General features: G+C 40.4%; 1 protein-coding gene across 1 annotated transcript in view; it reads right to left on the bottom strand.

Moving 5' to 3' along the window:
- The window catches only part of grin2cb (glutamate receptor, ionotropic, N-methyl D-aspartate 2Cb), a 60,408-nt gene extending 43,790 nt beyond the window's left edge, over window positions 1-16,618 (bottom strand). Inside the window, exons 1-2 of the mRNA XM_077200517.1 lie at window positions 16,541-16,618; window positions 1,635-2,073 (exon numbers count right to left, since the gene is read on the bottom strand). Of these exons, the coding sequence (XP_077056632.1) occupies window positions 1,635-2,057 (423 nt within the window). The 5' untranslated portion in view covers window positions 2,058-2,073; window positions 16,541-16,618. The remainder of the gene's footprint in view (window positions 1-1,634; window positions 2,074-16,540) is intronic.
- Between the last annotated feature and the right edge of the window lie 3,814 nt (window positions 16,619-20,432).

Genomic DNA, 20,432 nt, shown 5'->3' with positions numbered 1-20,432 from the left:
ATAAAAGGATTCATTAAGCTAGAAATGAACATTTTGTCATAATTTACCCTCATGTTGTTTCAAACTTGTATGAGTTGTGGTGGTGACGGTTTTTCAAAAGGTAAATCCAAAAAATCGATGTGACCATTAAGACGGCATTGTGTTTTTCCAATAGACAAGATAGTCATTTGTACTTCATTCAAACAAAGTATAAGCTAACAAAATGCCTTCACTACACACGTTGTATGTAAAATTACAGTCATGGAAGTCTTATACGCAGTTGCCTTAAAAATGTGTATTGAAAAGTTGTAATTTTATATAATTTCTTGATGTTATTCAGAAGTTTCCACACCTCAGTAATCAGTGAAAAATGGGACACAACTGTTGGGTGCTGGTTATACATCATAACACATATTGATTTTAACACCTCACAAAAACCCCTTTGCCACGCATCTGTTCAATAGCATATCAGTGCAGGGGGCTCGCTGGAAAATACAAACACAAACCACATGCACATGCTAACGTTTGTCAACCTCACAGCAGTTATTTTATACTCGCTATGTTTAATAAGAGCTGTGAGAACAACGTCCCTGAAATTACTTCACAGATACCCCTGATTAAATTTTGATTTGATATTTGAAATACATTTTCAATGTTTTTCTTTCATGCTGAGTCTTAACTGTAAAGTTATAATTCTAATAAATTTCCTGTTTATGTTCATGAATATTGAAACTTAAGTGGTATGCTGGCCACAAATTGAACCTAATTTATGAAACATAATCAAAATGTTGTTTTGTATGCATAATTACTGCATTTAATTACTTTTCATTACGATTTTCTGTGTAACAAACACATTTTGGTGTAAGTCATTATATTTGTGTGGGTAAATTGTGTAATGCAGTTCAATGTTACAATTTTAATTAATTTTAATAAACTGTCGGAATGCAACAACAAATGATTCCGTGTTACAAATGATTTACATAGAAATGTGTAAAGACAATTTATTATAACATTTTTCTGATGAAAGTTGTTGCATTCATTTCAATGTGAAAATTTATATACAAAAAGTTTTTACAATTTAATGTAAAAGTAATTTTCCATCGCATTCAATTTAATGTGACCATTTTTAATGTTTTATATTTAAAAAGCTTAATGAATAATTTGTACAGATATTTGTTCTGATTGTGTTTCATATATATGAGCCAATGAATACACTTTTGTATAGTTGGTTAAATAATAATGGGAAAAAACTAAATTAAAATGTAATTTTAGGTTATCCAAAGATTCTTTATGTAGTAGCAAGGACAATCCTTTCGTAATAACTTAAATGTTAAATGGATTGTGATTTACATTTACATTTAGTCATTTAGTAGACACTTTTATCCAAAGCGACTTATTTGAGGATTAAACCAAGCGAGTCATCGTGGAGAGGCAAAAACAACGCAAGAAGTGCTCAGAATACAAAGTTCAAACATTGCTTAGAGTAGCATAAACCAGACAAGCGAAGATTTCAAGAATCACATTTTTTTTTTCCTATGTTAAGTGCTCACGGAAGAGATGAGTGATCTCAGTTAATTCCCATTTCTTATTAAACCTTCTTCCTTTTAGCTGACAGATCCCAAAGATTTACCACTGCCACCTTTTCAAACACTTACTTTATGTGGGATGACAACTGCAGAACCTCCACTGATGCCTACTATGGGGATGGACGTCTGAGAGGAGATAAAGTCTAAGATTTGTGCCACAGCTTCTGAGTCCACGTCATCTTCAAACACCACTCCATGGAGGCTCTCTGCTGCCATAGTCTGACAGAGACGTGTGAGTAATGCCCTGGGGTTAGTGTCATTCACAAGCACGGTGATGGGGTTCACTTCCAGGGGCATGTCTAGGAAGTTTTCTGGACTCAGACGGCCCTTGATCTCACTGTGGTGGGCCATACCACTGAAAACCACAGCCACGTTGACTGAAGGAGGGCCAAAGAGTGGACGTCCCCGACAGGGAGGCACTACATTGAATAACAGATGAAAGAAGATGAGGAGTTGAAGAGAGGGACCCCAACACCCTCGAGGAGTGGCCATTTCAGCCTCCTAGAGCCTGAGAGATAGACAGAGATAAAGAAAGAGAGCAAAAACTTAGCATTTCAGAATTGTTACTTGTTTGGCAGTTTATAAAATGTCAGACTTGTGTTCCCTATAAAGGCCTCATTATGCTTCTGCGTCAACGGTGTAGCTACGCCGTCCTCGACGCGTAGTTAAAATTTTTTGGAGGTGCACGTCGAGCTACGGCGGAGGGGTTCGCGGCGACGCAGAGGGGTCTGCGGGGGTACGCAGTCGATTCGACGCAGAAGCATAAAACAAGCTTAAGTGTGTATAATTTATGTGTATATATATATATATATATATCACAGTTTCCTCAAAAATATTGTTGAATCACAGTGTACATTTACATTTTTATAAGGGGAGACTTAGGGGAGACAGCAGTGATTATTCAGCAATATTGATTTCTGTGCGTTCATCATGAGATGAAAATAGGACATGGCGTTGCATTGTTGTGAAGAAGAGTGACAAATAAAAAGCACTGCTGCAGAAATCTATATTATACGCACACAAAATAAAGTGATCCTACAAGTGCCATCCACACAAAATCCAAACTTTTTGTTGTTCAAAAGGAACTGTAAACACAGTAGCTAAACTTAAAGGGTTAGTTCACCCAAAAATGAAAACTATCCCATAATTTACTTACCCTCAAGCTAGGTATAAATGACTTTCTTCTTTCAGCCAAATACGATCAGAGTTATATTAAGAAATATCCTGGCTCTTCCACACTTTATAATGGGAGTGAATAGTAACTGAGATTTTGAAGCCCAAAAACATCCATCCATCATAACAGTAATCTATACGGGTCCAGGGGGTTAATTAAAGGCCTTCTGAATCGAAGTGATGCGGTTTTGTAAGAAAAATATCCATAATTATAACTTTATAAACTGTAATCACTAGCATTTTTTTTTATATAACTCCGATTATGTTTAGCTGAAATAAGAAAATCATATACCCTACACACTAGGGTGAGTAAATTATTGGATAATTTTCATTTTTGGGTGAACTAACCCTTCAAATTATGAGAATAATCTTGATTAAATCCTTGTGGATTGACAGGCTAAAATTTTACATAAACAACGTGATTTATTTCATTTAAATTTATTTTTACTGAAGACAAGCATGCAATATACGAAATTGTTTCCTCGTGATGCATAAATAAAGAACAAATGTGCTTTAATGTATAGTAATTCTGTGTTTAAAAACCACTCACGTGATCTGAATGTCTATTTCTGACACTCATAATCTCGGATTGCATGTGTTCTGGTCACAGTGTGCATGCGCCTTTGTGAAACAACAGGCCATTAGCAGGCTGAGTGGGAGGTTTACAATATATCCAGCAGGGAATCACATCTAAACTCAGCTCTCAACACTTCACAGGGGCCAGTCCCTGATCTCCCAACCCGCAGATGGTGTGGGTCATTGAAAGCTCACCTTTAGTGAGAAAAAAAACCTGACGAATGCTTGTTTAACGATTTCAATTCACACCACTGCAAGTTTGTGAACCACAGATATCTTTACAGTGCAAACCATATAGACCTTAAAGTCTAGTAATTCAAGGACAGGCCCCTTGGCTCGAGTCAAGTGACCCCAGGTCAAGTGCATTACTGGTAACCATGGTGATAGAGCATGATAGTGGTTCAGTAACTCTCCTGTTTCTGGGTCGTAGCTACTTGGAAATGAACCAGCAACCTCTGGGCTGCCAGTGCTGAACTTTAACCATTAGGTTGCCTGCCGCTACACTTCAGTGTGTTACAATACACACAACTTAAACTGGCTTGCAGGAAAAAGCAAGGACTTTCTTTTCAACAGCAAACTAAACCAGAATCTGAGATGAGATGCACTTGAATTAGAATCTTAAAGGTTAGCCCCATCCATCCATGCCAGCATCTTACAAATGTGACACCGCAGCCTATTAAACTATCAGAGCTAGCTGTTGGACCATGGACTGTAATTACTATGCATGAAAAATGTATAACTCACACTGTGATAGCTATCATGTTCCTTAAAATGCTCCCATGAATACATCTGGCTGCAAATAAACCTAATTGCTATGTTAAGGGTATATAATACGTTAAGAACGCGTGAGGATTCGCTCGTCCGCTTTTATGATTTGCACTGCATTGTTTTGCTACCGACTTAATTACTAGTGCTCCTTACCCAATGTGTGACTTTCTCCACAAGTGGAAGATGGTTAAGTAAGAAAGGAGATATGCATTTCAAGTGCAAAAGCAACAAAAGACTTGCCATGAGAAACCCTAGACACTCAGATAGAGTTAAAGCTGTCATGGTCTATGTCCTCTCTCTTTCTTTCCCTCTCTGTCTGCTTTTTTAAAAATCCTCATTAAAAAGACACTGTTCAAACTCCACTTAATACTGGCAAAGCATCAATGAGCATATTTGTATGCTCGTAACTCAATGAAATCCTCACACTTACCCAAGCAGCAGAGTTAACATAGCAACAGCTGTACGAGTTTCTAGGGAACAGAGGAGTAAGGTAAAAAAAAGAAGAGTGTCAATCATTTAAAAAATATACATAGGGTGTTTCTTCAACTAGGCACTTCAGGTCTTGTGGAGTTTGGTAAAACACACTTTGTTTGCAAGCTGTCACTATAGTTTATTTGTCTACTAATCATGTCCAAAAATTGATATCATGAGCATTTTCACCATGTCATTTCCCAATGTCATTTGTGTTTAATAGCAATAGCATTCTATGGTACAAAAGACAAATTTAAACTTTTAAACAAAACATATTATGTATCCTAAATAAAATATATTTTCACACTTAATTTGACAAAATTACAGCTTGACTGGAAATTATGCAAAAAAAAAAGTTCTGTCCACAATTACCTTAGATTTACTTTGTTTTCATATTTCATCCAGGGTTATTATAGATAAGTTATTAAAGGGTTATTAATTAAATTAAATTCACATTTATTTGTATAGCGCTTTTCACAATACACATCGTTTTAAAGCAGCTTTACAGAAAATGAGTCCACAATACAACTTAGAGTGATCTGTTATCAGAGGTAACTGTCTAAGTTATGTATTTAAGAAATGTACATATACAATCACAGTTATTACACAATTGTACTAATTTAAACAATGTAATAATTAAGGCAGAAACAATGAGCTCATTACAAGTAATGAATACTTGTTTGTTAACAAATGATTATGACAAATAGAAAAAAACATGAAAAATGTTAACTGAAACTAAAATAATAAAAAAACTTTAATTTCAGCTAGTTGCTAGTTTAACTTGATGTACAAAACGTATTAAAACTAAAGTAAAACATTATAAAAACTAAACAGATATTTTAAAAAAAACTAAAAACTAAAAAACAAAACAAACAAAAAAAAAACTACCAAAACTTTAACTTAAATTAAAAAAGAAAATTCTAAATATCAATTAAACTAAATAATATCTCAATGATACAAAAATAACACTTGTTTAATCATTATTTGACTTTAATTGTTAAAATATAATAATTAAAAAATATTTAAATAATATTTTATGATATGAAAAGAAAATGTAGGACTTGGATCGAGAGGAAAAAAATCGTCTCTGGTTACGCATGAACGAGACGCTGCGTGAAACGCTGTGGGAATGCCCCTGCGTGAGTGCTTCATGAAGCACGTATGAAATCAGTCCAATGGCGAGACGGAACGTCATAGGCGGGTGACGTCATCGACCAAGAAACTATATAAGCACCCCCAAAACACAAGCGCATCAGCTTCTGATAAGACTGAAGCAAGTGCTCACGGGCATGCTGGGCGTATGGCACAGACAAGCAGCGTCTCGTTCCCTTCAGGGAACTAAGGTTACATACGTAACCAGAGACGTTCCCTTTCAGGGAACTCACGCTGTGTGAAACGCTGTGGGAACGCTAATACCAACGCCGCCATACGAGCAAGTGTCCGTCGTGTGTAGTCAAGGCGCACATTCGGACGAAAGCACCTGCGCCCCTGGAGCTGAAGTCAAGATGGTAAAACTTTACGAATGTGTGCGGTGAGGACCAGCCTGCCGCATCGCAAACGTCCTGAATTGATACTCCTGACAAAATAGCCTTAGAGGCAGCCATACTCCTGGTTGTATGAGCCCGGACAGCCAAAGGAGAAGGCTGACCGGCAGACTCGTAGGCAAGTGAGATGGCCTCGACCACCCACTTGCTCAACCTCTGCTTAGAATGCAGGACAGCCCTTCCTAGGGAGTCCAAAACAAACAAACAATTGTTCACATTTTCTCCACAGGGCAGCTCTGTGGAAGTAAGCATCTAGAGCCCTAACTGGGCAGAGCAGATTTAGTTTCTCTTGGTCCGACGTCAAAAAGGGAGGAGGACAGAAAGCCTGCAGTACAATAGGCCTGACAACATTAGTTGGAACCTTGGGAACATACCCCGGTCTAGGGAGGAGGAAAGCCTTAACCATGCCGGGAGAAAATTCCAAGCACGAGGGAGAGACCGATAGAGCTTGAATATGTTCCTATTCTCTTTAATGAAGATATAGCAAGAAGAAAGATAGTTTTTAGAGTAATGAATTTCTCAGAAACTTCTTCAATGGGCTCGAACGGTGCTAGAGAGAGATCTTCTAGAACAACCGCAAGGTCCCAGTTCGGCACCCTCATGCAAACTGCTGGCCTCAGCCTCAAAGTGCCACGAAGGAAACGAGATATAAGTGGGTGTCTCCCGAGAGATGCTCCACTTAAAGGGACGTGGTAAGCAGATAAGGCCGCCACGTACACCTTCAGTGTGGAGTGGGATAACCCTGTGGAGAAACGCTCCTGAAGGAATTCCAGCACTGCAACCACCGGGCAGTTAACTGGGTCCAACTGGTGTTCCCCACACCAAGAGGTGAACATCTTCCATCTCAAGGCATATAATTTCCTAGTGGCCGGAGCTCTGGAGTGGAGGATGGTCTCCACGACCTCAGTCGAGAGACCAGATTCTATGAGCTGGGCCCCCTCAGAGGCCAAGCCCACAACTTCCATAGTTCTGGGCGGGGGTGAAGAATCAACCCACTCGCCTGAGAGAGAAGGTCCCTCCTGATCGGAATCTCTAGAGGAGAGCCGTCGAGGAGAGAAATTAGGTCCGCAACCAAACTCGGGCCGGCCAGTATGGGGCTACCAACAGTAGACTGACCCCGTCCCGGCGAACCCGAGCAATCAGGGAAACTGCGTACAGGCGTGACCTTGGCCACTCCTGTACCATCGCGTCCAACCCCAGAGGGGCTGGATGACTTAGGGAAAACCACAGTGGCAGTGTGATGAGCCACCACTGCAGCGGTCTCATGTACAGCAGGCCGCAAGGTATAACGTTGGACGCTGCTGCCATAAGACCCAGAATTCTTTGATATTCTTTTACAGTAAGTGACTGGCCTAGCTTTGCCTGTTTGACGGCTAAGAGAATCGAAGCTATACGAGCAGGAGACAGACGTGCCTGCATCGTCGCCGAATCCCAAACCACACCCAGAAAAGTGGTCCTCTGTAATGGAGAAAGCACACTCTTCTTGGCGTTGAGCCTCAACCCCAACTTTTTGATATGGGCGAGCACGACATCTCGATGCCGAATCGCCTGATGCTCCGATTGAGCTAGAATCAACCAATCGTCGATATAATTGAAAATGCGGATGCCCTGGAGTCGGAGCCAGAGCTGCATCCATGCATTTCGTGAAAGTTCGGGGAGACAGTGCTAGGCCGAACGGAAGAAACCGATATTGGTACGCTTTGCCCCCGAAAGCGAACCTCAGGAACTTTCTGTGTTGTGGAAGGATGGAAATATGGAAGTATGCGTCCTTTAGATCTATCATGACAAACCAGTCCTCGGACCTGATCAGTGACACGATCTGCTTGAGAGTCAGCATCTTGAACTTGAGCTTCCCTACTGAGCGATTTAATAGGTGCAGATCTAAAATTGGATGTAACCCCCCATCCTTCTTCGGAACGATGAAATATCGGCTGTAATAACCCAACTCGCTGCTGGGAGGAAGAACTCGTTCTATAGCCCCCTTCAGCAGAAGAGCTTTCACCTCTTGTTCCATAACCAGAGCCTGCTCGGGGCCCACCACTGTGGGCAGAACCCCTCTGAAGCGAGGCTGGCGTGATCTGAACTGAATCGCGTACCCATACTCGATAGTCTGCAGGACCCATTGACATACATTTGGAAGGCTTTTCCACTCTGCCAAAAATTCTACTAAGGGTACCAGTCTCTCGAGGCTGGCCTCTGGAATATTTTGAGTGGCAGACACAGTGCCCTGTAACGGCGCACCGGCAGGGAACAACTGGCCTGACCACTCTGGACCACTCCTCAGAGTGGACGAGCGCCCCCCTTGGGAAAACGCTCGCTGGGACCGTCTACACCCCGGCACGCAGGCGGGGTTGGCAGAACGGGCCCCTGAGGGCACCGAGAGAGAACGGGCACCGTGTAATGCAGCGAACAACCTCCCCTCTCGGTGGGGACCACCCTCAGCACCTCTTCTTTGACGAGGCCTTCTTGGCAACGATAACTGTCCTCAGATCAGCCCTGCCCCTAGACGACCTCGTCTGAGAGCACCGCGCCTCTTCCCAGTTATGCTGAGGAAGAGCACGAGACGCGACGCTCTGTTTTTGTTTCCCCCATATGTGAGGAGCTACTCGACGGCCGGGGCTGCTCCCGCCCAGCAGCCCCGGAGACATGAACACGGAGTGGGAGAAATTTCTGGAGCGCTGCCGCCTGCTTATTCTCTTCCTGAAACCTCTCGATGAGCGAATTTACTGAGTCACCGAAGAGGCCAGCAGTTGAAAGCGGGGCGTCCAGGAGAAAAGATTTTTCCTTTTCTTTCATGTTGGATAAATTCAGTCATAAGTGTCTCTCCGTTGCCACCATGGCTGCCATATAACCGCCAACTGATTTGGCCGTCTCCTTGGTGGCACGGAGAGATAGATCTGTTGCCTAATTTCTACTAAGAACTAATTTCATCCCCCTCACTCATAACTTCTAATAGGTCTGCTTGATAGGCTTGTAATACCGACATAGTGTGTAAGCACGCTGCCGCTTGACCTGCCGCCGAGTAAGCTTTGCCCACCAAAGCCGAGGGGTTTCTTAATGGCTTGGTGGGCAATGCCGGTGTCTTAAATGACGATGCCGTAACTGGAGATAGATGACTTGCTAACGTCTCTTCAGCCTTAGGCATCGCCCCATAACCATAATTCTTAGCCCCAGAAATATTTGAATAAACAGATGTTTGCTGGCTAAATATTCTGGATGACACTGGTCTTTTCCTCGGTGTGGAGGTCAGGAAAGAAAGGAAGACACCGGCGTGGAGGTGCAGCACGAGAGGGCAGAAATCTTTCATCTAGTTTACTCTTTGAATGAGATTCCTGTCTATCAGCTGGCCACTCAATGCTTAATTTTTCTACAGCACGAGTGAGCACCTCCATAAGCTCCTCACTAGCAGGAGACTGAAGTGACGAGTCCCCAGTCTCTGCTGTATCAATACTTTCAACATCCAGATCCTCAGAACTGGATAATTGAAGTGCTGATGCCTCAGCCTGGGCGGAAGACACCGCAGCGCGTGCTTCTGAACCCGGATCTGAGCCACTGGATCTACCAGGTAAGGGCTGAGATAAGGCAGAGCCCGTCTCAATCCCCGCTGATAGATCCATTTGCGATCCCCACGATTGAAGCCTTCGCTGTGCCTCGGCAGCAGCGGACCCGAACCGCGGGGAGCGCGCACCGAACCACTCTCCTCGAAGAGGGCTCGGCGGGAGCGGAGCGCTTTTATAGACAAACACTCGCAATGCTCACAATCAGCTCCCTCGAGAGCTGACTGGGCATGCAGCACTCCCAAACAACACACAGATTGTGTGTGTCCCCACCCATAATATAACGTGGGCAGGGATGAACACACTTTCTGAACTGCTGTTCGCTCGCCATGATATATATATAGTCTCTTTTTATAGTTTATATATATATATATATATATATATATATGTGAAAACCCCCTGCCTAGCAATTTCTAAGGACAGACAAAAACACTTGAGACACAGACTTTTTCATACACAGAGCGCTTGCTGAAGACTCAGAAGCTGATGCGCTTGTGTTTTGGGGGTGCTTATATAGTTTCCTGGTCGATGACGTCACCCGCCTATGACGTTCCGTCTCGCCATTGGACTGATTTCATACGTGCTTCATGACGCACTCACGAAGGGGCGTACCCACAGCGTTTCACGCAGCTCGAGTTCCCTGAAAGGGAACTATAAAAGGGGGGGGTGCATTTAAAAAGTAGCAAAACTAAATGAATACCTGGTGAAACGTTTCCAAGACACTTTTAATTGACCTTAATATAACAAAAGTTGAAATCTGTGAGTTTTAATAACAATCAACCTCTGGGACATAAGTGCCAATAGATGAAGAAACACCCCTATATTGGATGTCTTCAGATTGTGTATGTTTGTTGTCCTGCTGCACGTGACACTGTGAACAGCAGTGAGACACCTGCAGCCTTGCTTTGATGACAGCAAATGGAACACACACACACACACACACACACACACACACACACACACACACACACACACACACACACACACACACACACACACACACACACACTCACACACACACACACACACACACACACACACACACACACACACACACACACACACACACACACACAGTCAGGCTGCTGCACAATAATTTATTCACCCTCCTGTTTTGATTCTTAGATCTGCTGTTGGAGTGATCTTCTCATGTCCTTTTCAAGTCTTCAGATCTCTTTTAAAATGGCCACTTTGATATGTGGTTGACCATAGATCGCATGGACAATCACATCACACAGTTAGAGCATGTGTTCTTATTTCAAACAAATAAACAAAAGAAAGAAAATGAAAGAGTTCATCAATGTCTGAAAAAAAAACAACAACAGCTGTCATCCATTCTATTTTATCCCATCATTGGACTGGATTGGTTTGAGTATATATATACAGGTCCTTCTCAAAAAGTTTGCATATTGTGATAAAGTTCATTATTTTCCATAATGTAATGATAAAAATTAAACTTTCATATATTTTCTCAAAGAATTAGCATATCATGAAAAGGGTCTCTAAACGAGCTATTAACCTAATCATCTGAATCAACTAATTAACTCTAAACACCTGCAAAAGATTCCTGAGGCTTTTAAAAACTCCCAGCCTGTTTCATTATTCAAAACCGCAGTCATGGGTAAGACTGCCGACCTGACTGCTGTCCAGAAGGCCATCATTGACACCCTCAAGCAAGAGGGTAAGACACAGAAAGAAATTTCTGAACAAATAGGCTGTTCCCAAAGTGCTGTATCAAGGCACCTCAGTGGGAAGTCTGTGGGAAGGAAAAAGTGTGGCAAAAAACGCTGCACAAAGAGAAGAGGTGACCAGACCCTGAGGAAGATTGTGGAGAAGGGCCGATTCCAGACCTTGGGGGACCTGCGGAAGCAGTGGACTGAGTCTGGAGTAGAAACATCCAGAGCCATCGTGCACAGGCGTGTGCAGGAAATGGGCTACAGGTGCCGCATTCCCCAGGTCAAGCCACTTTTGAACCAGAAACAGCGGCAGAAGCGCCTGACCTGGGCTACAGAGAAGCAGCACTGGACTGTTGCTCAGTGGTCCAAAGTACTTTTTTCGGATGAAAGCAAATTTTGCATGTCATTAGGAAATCAAGGTGCCAGAGTCTGGAGGAAGACTGGGGAGAAGGAAATGCCAAAATGCCTGAAGTCCAGTGTCAAGTACCCACAGTCAGTGATGGTCTGGGGTGCCATGTCAGCTGCTGGTGTTGGTCCACCGTGTTTTATCAAGGGCAGGGTCAATGCAGCTAGCTATCAGGAGATTTTGGAGCACTTCATGCTTCCATCTGCTGAAAAGCTTTAAGGAGATGAAGATTTCATTTTTCAGCACGACCTGGCACCTGCTCACAGTGCCAAAACCACTGGTAAATGGTTTACTGACCATGGTATTACTGTGCTCAATTGCCCTGCCAACTCTCCTGACCTGAACCCCATAGAGAATCTGTGGGATATTGTGAAGAGAAAGTTGAGAGACGCAAGACCCAACACTCTGGATGAGCTTAAGGCCGCTATCGAAGCATCCTGGGCCTCCATAACACCTCAGCAGTGCCACAGGCTGATTGCCTCCATGCCACGCCGCATTGAAGCAGTCATTTCTGCAAAAGGATTCCCGACCAAGTATTGAGTGCATAACTGAACATAATTATTTGAAGGTTGACTTTTTTGTATTAAAAACACTTCTTTTATTGGTCGGATGAAATATTTTGAGATAGGAATTTAGTTTTTTCATGAGCTGTATGCCAAAATCATCAGTATTAAAACAATAAAAGACCTGAAATATTTCAGTTGGTGTGCAATGAATCTAAAATATATGAAAGTATAATTTTTATCATTACATTATGGAAGATAATGAACTTTATCACAATATGCTAATTTTTTGAGAAGGACCTGTATATATAGAATGTTATTTTGTTATGAAATAATATAAAGATAGAAAGTATATTTCATATGATAGTGATCGTGCAGATCTGTGATAAATGCACAGGGGTGCCTGTGTTACTGTAAGGCACTTCACTGGATTCACAGCATTAAACATAAACACGACTCATCGCAAAATTTAATCTGCACCTTCCATGTAGATAATCGCAGATAGAAATATTTTCAAAGTAAAACACCAGCTGTGGATGCCAGCTGGCCACGAGGCATCTGATGAGTGAAGCTGATTAAAGCACAATGGCTTTTAATACATTTTACCTCTACAACTACAACCTTCACATCCACCATTTACTTTAGACCATAAACCAAACTGTAATGTAAATGGTAGTCAAATGAAAAGAAATATTAAACAACCGCCACAACAAGAATGGGCATATTTGGAAAAAAATTTTAAGCATCAAAACTATGTGAAAAAGTACTTTTAAATGTGGCTCTGGACGACAAAACCAGTCACATGGGTCAATTTTTTGAAACTGAGATGTATACATCACATGGAAGCTGAATAAATAAGCTTTAGATTGATGTATGGTTTGTTATGATAGAACAATATTTGGCCAAGATACAACGATTCGAAAATCTGGAAACTGAGGGTGCAAAAAAATCGAAACATTGAGAAAATCGCCTTTAAAGTTGTCCATTTATGTTCGCTATTGTGCTGCATTCACTCGCAAAAATATTTTTTTTGTTTTATACATTTACGGTAGGAATTTACTAAATATCTTCCTGGAACATGATCTTTACTTAATATCCTAATGATTTTTGCCATAAAAGAAAAATCGATAATTTTGACCCATACAATGTATTGCTGGCTATTGGCACAAATATACCTGTGCTACTTATGACTGGTTTTGTGATCCAGGGTCACAAATAACAACAGTTACAGTAATGTTTCCTCACCGCAAAACATCTAAATAAAAAATCATCTGAAAATATTCAAATGACTGAAAAAAAACTGCTCTCATCTGGTAAAGTGCAAAAAATATAGGGTTATGTCCCATCCGGCACAACTTCAAATGGTCACTCAAACTTCAAACTAGACATTTTGCTGAACTAATCGCAATTGTGGTTAAACTGACATCTGCAACCATCAAAAATCACAATCAAAGGGCCATAAAACATACACAGACTGTCATACATTGCAGCCAGATGGTGTGTTATATTAGCACCGAATTAACATCTTGTGTGTTCAGTCGACGTATGTGTCTCCGAGGTAAAATGCCACCACAAACAAGAGTGTTAGTAAGTTTAAAGCTGAATTACATTTGGAGTTACACTATTGCTGCTATTTCTAGCAACGATCCCAAACACATTCCCACTTGAGTGATGTTAACTCACACAAAGCTAATTCCTAGTCTCAACGTGGCTTTCGTTATGCCTGCTTTCTGTAATCTGGGGCACAAGATACCTGCTATTGTATTAGTCTTCAATTACACAGGAGAAGAGTGGGATCATGGTAAGTTTACTTTTAAGCTGCGTCCACAAAGGTTGTGACAGAATCCCTCCTGTCCAGATGTTACCATCTGCTTTAACCACTGTGTGAGCAACCGCTAAGAGACAAACCAATGGACCGCAGACGCACACACACAAACATTATGAGATAAGTATTTAAGAAGCAACTAAGTTACATATCTTGCCTACACAAACCTCAAATTTGTCACAAATAAAGCTCATTATAAACTATAATTATAAACTACACAGGTACACCATTTCTTGTTTACAGTGAAGCGTATATAGCAACTCTTTTAAAAACAGATCACATGCTTATTTAGTATTCCACACAAATCCACCCCATGCTGTATACATTTTTAACAGTGATCCAAGGTGAGAGAGCTCAAAATGTCACGGTCGGAGCAGACATTAGTGTTTCCCAAATCTGCATGTATCACATATCAGCTGACTTTTCAAAACCTCTGTGATCTCACCTGTTCAGCCATAATCATACAGTTTTCAGTGAGTCAGATTCTGACATTGAAATACAGATGGTAGTATCGCTATTGCCAGCATTTGTAACCTTTGTGACGGCGCAGACAAAATCGAATGTTAATAGTGATGTATTAGTCACACTCCAAACAGTTGTGATTGGACATTAACGGATGTGCTTTTCGGCAACAATCACTGGTTCAGTCTTATGAATGCTAAGAGGGGGCGAAGTGTCTGTAATAAATAAATCACAATAACATGTCAGACCTTTCGAGTAGGCTCTCATTTTTTTCTCTTGAGACAAAACCACACACACCAACAGATGATACTTGAGTGATAAATGACTCAGAATGTTTATGTATGTACATACTTTGACTCTAACTCTCACTTTCTATCACTTCTAATGTATTTTGCATCATGACGACAAATTGAAATAAATGAATAAATAAATACGCACATACTGTACATGTCAACGGTAAGCCTCATTTTGTCACTGTCATACACACACTTTACAGGACGTCACATTCCATTTGTGAGGAAAATAAATCATAAGAAAAACATCAAGACAACCAGAAAATCAATTTCCCTTCTTTGACCTTGGCCAATCTCCTGTCTCCAATATGTATATTTGGTAACACATTAGAATACTGATTTGTTATTAATGAATAACTATACAGGAACAAATGAGTAACGCAATATTAACATTCTAGAAACCGCTATTAACTAACAAGAAACTCTGATTAATGAAATAGTAATAGCGCTCAGTTGAATGAGGTAGTTCACTATTATCTAATCAATAACTACTATTTTTTCATACCTCCCAGAAGACTACTAAGAACTACTATATACAGCATCATAATTAACATGAATAATGCATAATATATAAATAATTCCAACGTAAAGATCATGGTAACCCACTAACAATGATTGATGTCATTGTAAGCTTTTGAGGCTTAAAGTATTGATAGTAATTCATTCCGATAGATTTGGTAACACTTGAGTCATTACTAGTGGGTTACCATGATCTTTACTTTAGAATCTTGTAGGAACTTTACTCTAGAAGGATGTAGTAACACTTGAGTCATGACTCATTGCTATTCAAAACCTTACAAAAACCTCAAAAGTTTACAATGACTAAAGTCATTCCTAGGGCACTTTTAACTTTGGAATACTGAATAATCCAAATAATAATTCCTTTAAAAGGATGTAGTAACACTTGAGTCATTACTAGTGGGTTAAAATCATATTTACTTCAGAATTAATTATAAATTATGCATTATTCACATTATTTATGAACTTGTCTATAGTAGTTCTTAGTAGTTATCTGGGAGGTATGAAAAAATAGTACTTATTGATTAGCTAAAAGCGAAATACCTCATTCAACTGAGCGCTATTACTTACTAATTAATTACTCAGAGTTTCTTGTAAGTTAATAGCAGTTACTATAATGTTATTATTGCGTTACTCATTCATTCCTGTGTAGTTCTTCATTAATGATGGAACAGTGTTACTGTATATTTATATCTATAATATGTAAACATGATTACTGAGTTTAAAAAAAGCCTTCAACCCCCCTTTGCTAGAATTGTACTACAAATGTAAAGAGTTTAAGATTAAAAACAGGTGTTTTTTAACCCAATATATCATGAATGACCCAGTTTCCCTCTTTCTCCCATTTTAACTGTGTGTAAATAAGTCCAACGTCACTGACACAGACTGCAAGCTGATATATGCACGCCTCTAACATTCCCAATTTCCAGTGCAGGTATGTGTGTCAGAAAGCATTCAGGTCTCCAGTACCTCATTCACTCTCCCGGTTACTCTTTCGAGGACTGTTTTTGCACTCCGCGAGCGAGCAGCCACAAGAAAGACCGGGGCTCCACCTGTTAACTATGGCAGATTTATCCCCACAGGCATTCCCCCTGCTACGCACAAAAGACCCAGAGATGGAAAGCCGCTCTTCATGCACAAAGGTCGAGCGAAGCTGTACACTAGCTGTCAACATTGGACTGAATAAAAGGGAATCTCCTTACCTGTGCCGTCTGGATGCATTCGAGCCCGACCCCAAGCTATACATTCTTCAGCTGTGCGTCTCCGCCTCCTCTTGTTTCCTTTTCTCGCCTTTGCTTCCTCTCACCTCCTTTTGGCCTTTTCTATCTTTCACACTGTCTCTCTCTCCTTCTCTCAACACTTGTGTGAGTCTACTTGTGTGGCAGCTGAAGACCCTGCTGTGGTGATGGCATTTTTCTCCCTCTCCCTCGCTCTTCCTGGCAAAGAGGGTCAAACTGAAGATGGTGTCAGTGACTCAGTGAGGAAAGAGATGGAGGGAATTAGCGGGAAATAGAGAGACAAGTGTCCAAAAAAAGAGTAGAAACAGCTGTTGCCAGCTTCGCCGGCTCGTGACGCCGATGAGAGACAGCTGGAGAGTTGCAGTTGTGATCTCTGACTGAGGAAAGGTGTGAGAGCAGGTGGGGAGCCGCGTGGCGGTGACTCCCTGTGCTCACGGATTGGTGTGCGAATGCGAGAGGTGGTGTCTTACTCTATAAATCTTGAATAAATCTCATGTGGATCTTGTTTACCTATGCCTAAAGTTGTGATATGCCTGTAGCATGTGACTTCGAAGCTGAACAGTACGTTTAAAAGTGCGTCAGTCCAAAAAAAAAGAGAGTTTTTGGCATGGACTAACCCTTCATCCTCAATCAAACCGCTCATCCATAGCCTCCGTCCGCTCCATTGCGACCAACCTAGTTCTCCAACCTTGGGGAATAATCATGATGAAATGAGAAGGATGCTAGGAAGAGAGCACAGCTGATTAAAATAGATTGGAATGAACGATTGGAGCTGTGTATGTGACCTTTTCCGTCTCTGGAGTTGTAGTCTGTTGATTTTGAGAAGGAAGTCCATGAAGATGCTTCTTAATTAGTCAAAATGTGTTGCTTATCTTCAGAATTTTTTATATCCGCAGGTGCCGCTTTTGGTTTTAGTCCGGTTTCCAAAAAGTTTGCAGCTCCTGTAGTGCTAGCTGAGAAAAGCATGAAAGCATTCCCAAATAAATACATGAATAAATACAAATTCACATATGATGTTTGTCCTGTTTGTAGAGCAGATGTGCTGAGCGTCTCATCTGTTTGATGTGATCTGCCTTCTGCTCTCCAGACCACAGAACAAGCTTCTGATACCTAATCATGATGCTGTACAGATTTATCCTGCCTCCCCCCTCCTCATTCTCTCATGCTTTTATTCTCTCTCTCTCTCGCTCTCTCTCTCTCTCCATCCTGAATCCCTTTTCAACATGTCTGTTCTTTACTTCCCTGTCCTGTTTGTTCCCTTTACCTCTATTACTCCTGTTCTGTCTGTCTTTCCCACCGTCTTTGGCATTATCCTCCTGCCGCAATCTAAATGCTCTTTCATTTCAAGCTTTCCTGCTTTCCTGTCGCTCAGAGATGAGCAGGTCCAACAGGCAAGTTTCCTGTTGATTCTCTCTCTCTGTCTCTGACACTTACAGTTGTCCCTCCACATCTTTCAACCTTGCCTGTCCTTCAGATCTGGATTACTGTGTGAATGCAGTTTTATTGTCAGACAGCCATTGCCAAATCTATCCACGTTCTCCACACAAATGTTTATTTTACCATATCATTTCTTTTAATACTAAGCAAATTACATTTTCTATCCCCTAATCCTAATTTGTTTATCAAGCAATTATTTATTTGTTTTTCTCATGGGGACAATGTGGATTTTATATTAACTACTTCCCCACCAGCATTTTTTTTTTTAAGTTTCCAGCCAGCGCCAGCATTTTTGATCATTTTCACATAAATTTGATGGCCCCCAGAATATTTTGTTGTAGGAATATCTGTGAACATAAAATATATCAAAAGAAAGGACAGACCCTCTGCTGTAAAAAAAAATGGTTATTGCTTTATAGCTTCGTGAATTTTTTCCCTCAACACTTGAATGTGGGTGCGTTTCATAAAAAAAGCAACATTTTTTGAGCGAAAAGCTAAGAAAATCACGTTTTTGTTAAAGACTACGCCTGGATCAGATTCAGAACGATGATCAAAACATAGATTGAGTAGATCAACCTCATTTCTGCTTCTTTTTTGCCTGTGTTTTGAGATTCTGTACTCTTTTAAAAGGTGTGTAATAGCGCCTCTACCGTATAAGGGTGAAAACACTGATAGCCGGAAAATTCCGTCAATGGCAGGGAAAGAGTTAAAATATAAGTTTATTCATAAACACACTACCATTGAATAGGTCAATAAGTCAATAAGATTTTTTTGTTATTTATTTAATTAATACTTTTATTCAGCAAGGATGCATTGAATTTATCAAAAGTGACAGTAAAAATATTACATTGTTACAAAAATTTCTATTTTAAATACATGCTGTTCTTTTGAACTTTTTATTAATCAAAGAATCCTCAAAAATTGTATCACTGTTTCCACGAAAATATTAAGCAGCACAGCTGTTTTTAAACATTGAAAATAATAAGAAATGTTTCTTGAGCAGCAAATCAGCATATTAGAATGATTTCTGAAGAATCATGTAATGAGTAATGGCTGCTTTTTTTCTTTTTTCTTTACCCAAATTTTTAGAGAGATGCGTGTGTTAATTACCTGTGTCAGTGCAGTGTTTCTCTCTCTATACTAACAATGAAGCTGTGAGTTTAATTACTTCAAAAACAGTGCTGCTATACCCCCTTGTTGCTGATAAATATAATGTAGCGATTCAGTAGCAGGTAATGCACACCTTACAGCCAATCAGAATCAAGTATTCAGACAGACCATAGTATAAAAATAAATGTTTCTTGGGCACCAAATCAGCATATTAGAATGGTTTCTGTAGAATCATGTAACACTGAAGACTGGAGTAATGATGCTTTGCCTTCACAGTAAATTAAATTTTTAAATATATAAAGCATCAAAACAGTAATTTTAAACTGCAATAATATTTAACAATATTACTGTTTTAAAATAAAATGCAGCTTTAGTGAGCATAAGAAACTTTTTACGTACCGGCCCCTATTGTGTGTGTGTGTGTGTGTGTGTGTGTGTGTGTGTGTGTGTGTGTGTGTGTGTGTGTGTGTGTGTGTGTGTGTGTGTGTGTGTGTGTGTGTGTGTGTGTGTGTGTGTGTGTGTGTGTGTGTGTGTGTGTGTGTGTGTGTGAGTGTGTGTCTGTGTGTGGTCCTGGTAAACTCTACGTTGTGGTGAAAGATGGTAATACCAGTCATTTTTGACCTTGTGGGGATTTTTGGTCCCAATGAGGAAAACAGCTTATAACTCATACAGAATGATGTTTTTTGAAAATATTATAAAGCAGAAAGTTTGTGTGTGTGTGTGTGTGTGTGTGTGTGTGTGTGTGTGTGTGTGTGTGTGTGTGTGTGTGTGTGTGTGTGTGTGTGTGTGTGTGTGTGTGTGTGTGTGTGTGTGTGTGTGTGTGTGTGTGTGTGTGTGTGTGGATACATGTATGTGGATATTTACAGTATTTCTTTAGCAGACACTTTAAAAAAGACTTATAGATGATGAATAAAACATAAGCGATTCACCCTGAGGAGAAAAGAACAGATGAAAGTGAGAAATAGTTAAATAAACTTTTTTCTTTCTTTCTTAAGAGTTAGTATATTAAAAAGATTCAATCTATTGGACACGGAAGATATATATCTTTAGAAATTTAACTGCAAGGGACTTGCTGCTTGGGTAGGTATCAAGGAAAGATCACATAAAAAAAAACGTCTGAACATAATCTCTAAATGGAAATGAATCATTTTAAACTTTAAATTAGGTGAAAGATGAAAGCGGAAAGTTAATTTTAAGATTTGTTTTGGTTTAATTGCATTAGTTAAAAAATAGTTTTGCTCACCTGACACTGCAAATTAAACTTTCCACCCATCAGGAGACAGAACAATTCCACATATCTCATCTCTAA

Source organism: Siphateles boraxobius, unplaced genomic scaffold (genome assembly GCF_051911475.1).
Source record: "Siphateles boraxobius isolate OS27281-9 unplaced genomic scaffold, OSU_SipBor_1 46, whole genome shotgun sequence".
NCBI classification, from domain to species: Eukaryota; Metazoa; Chordata; class Actinopteri; order Cypriniformes; family Leuciscidae; genus Siphateles; species Siphateles boraxobius.
Note: the sequence above shows the minus strand (reverse complement) of the source record. Positions and strands in the feature narration are given on the sequence as shown.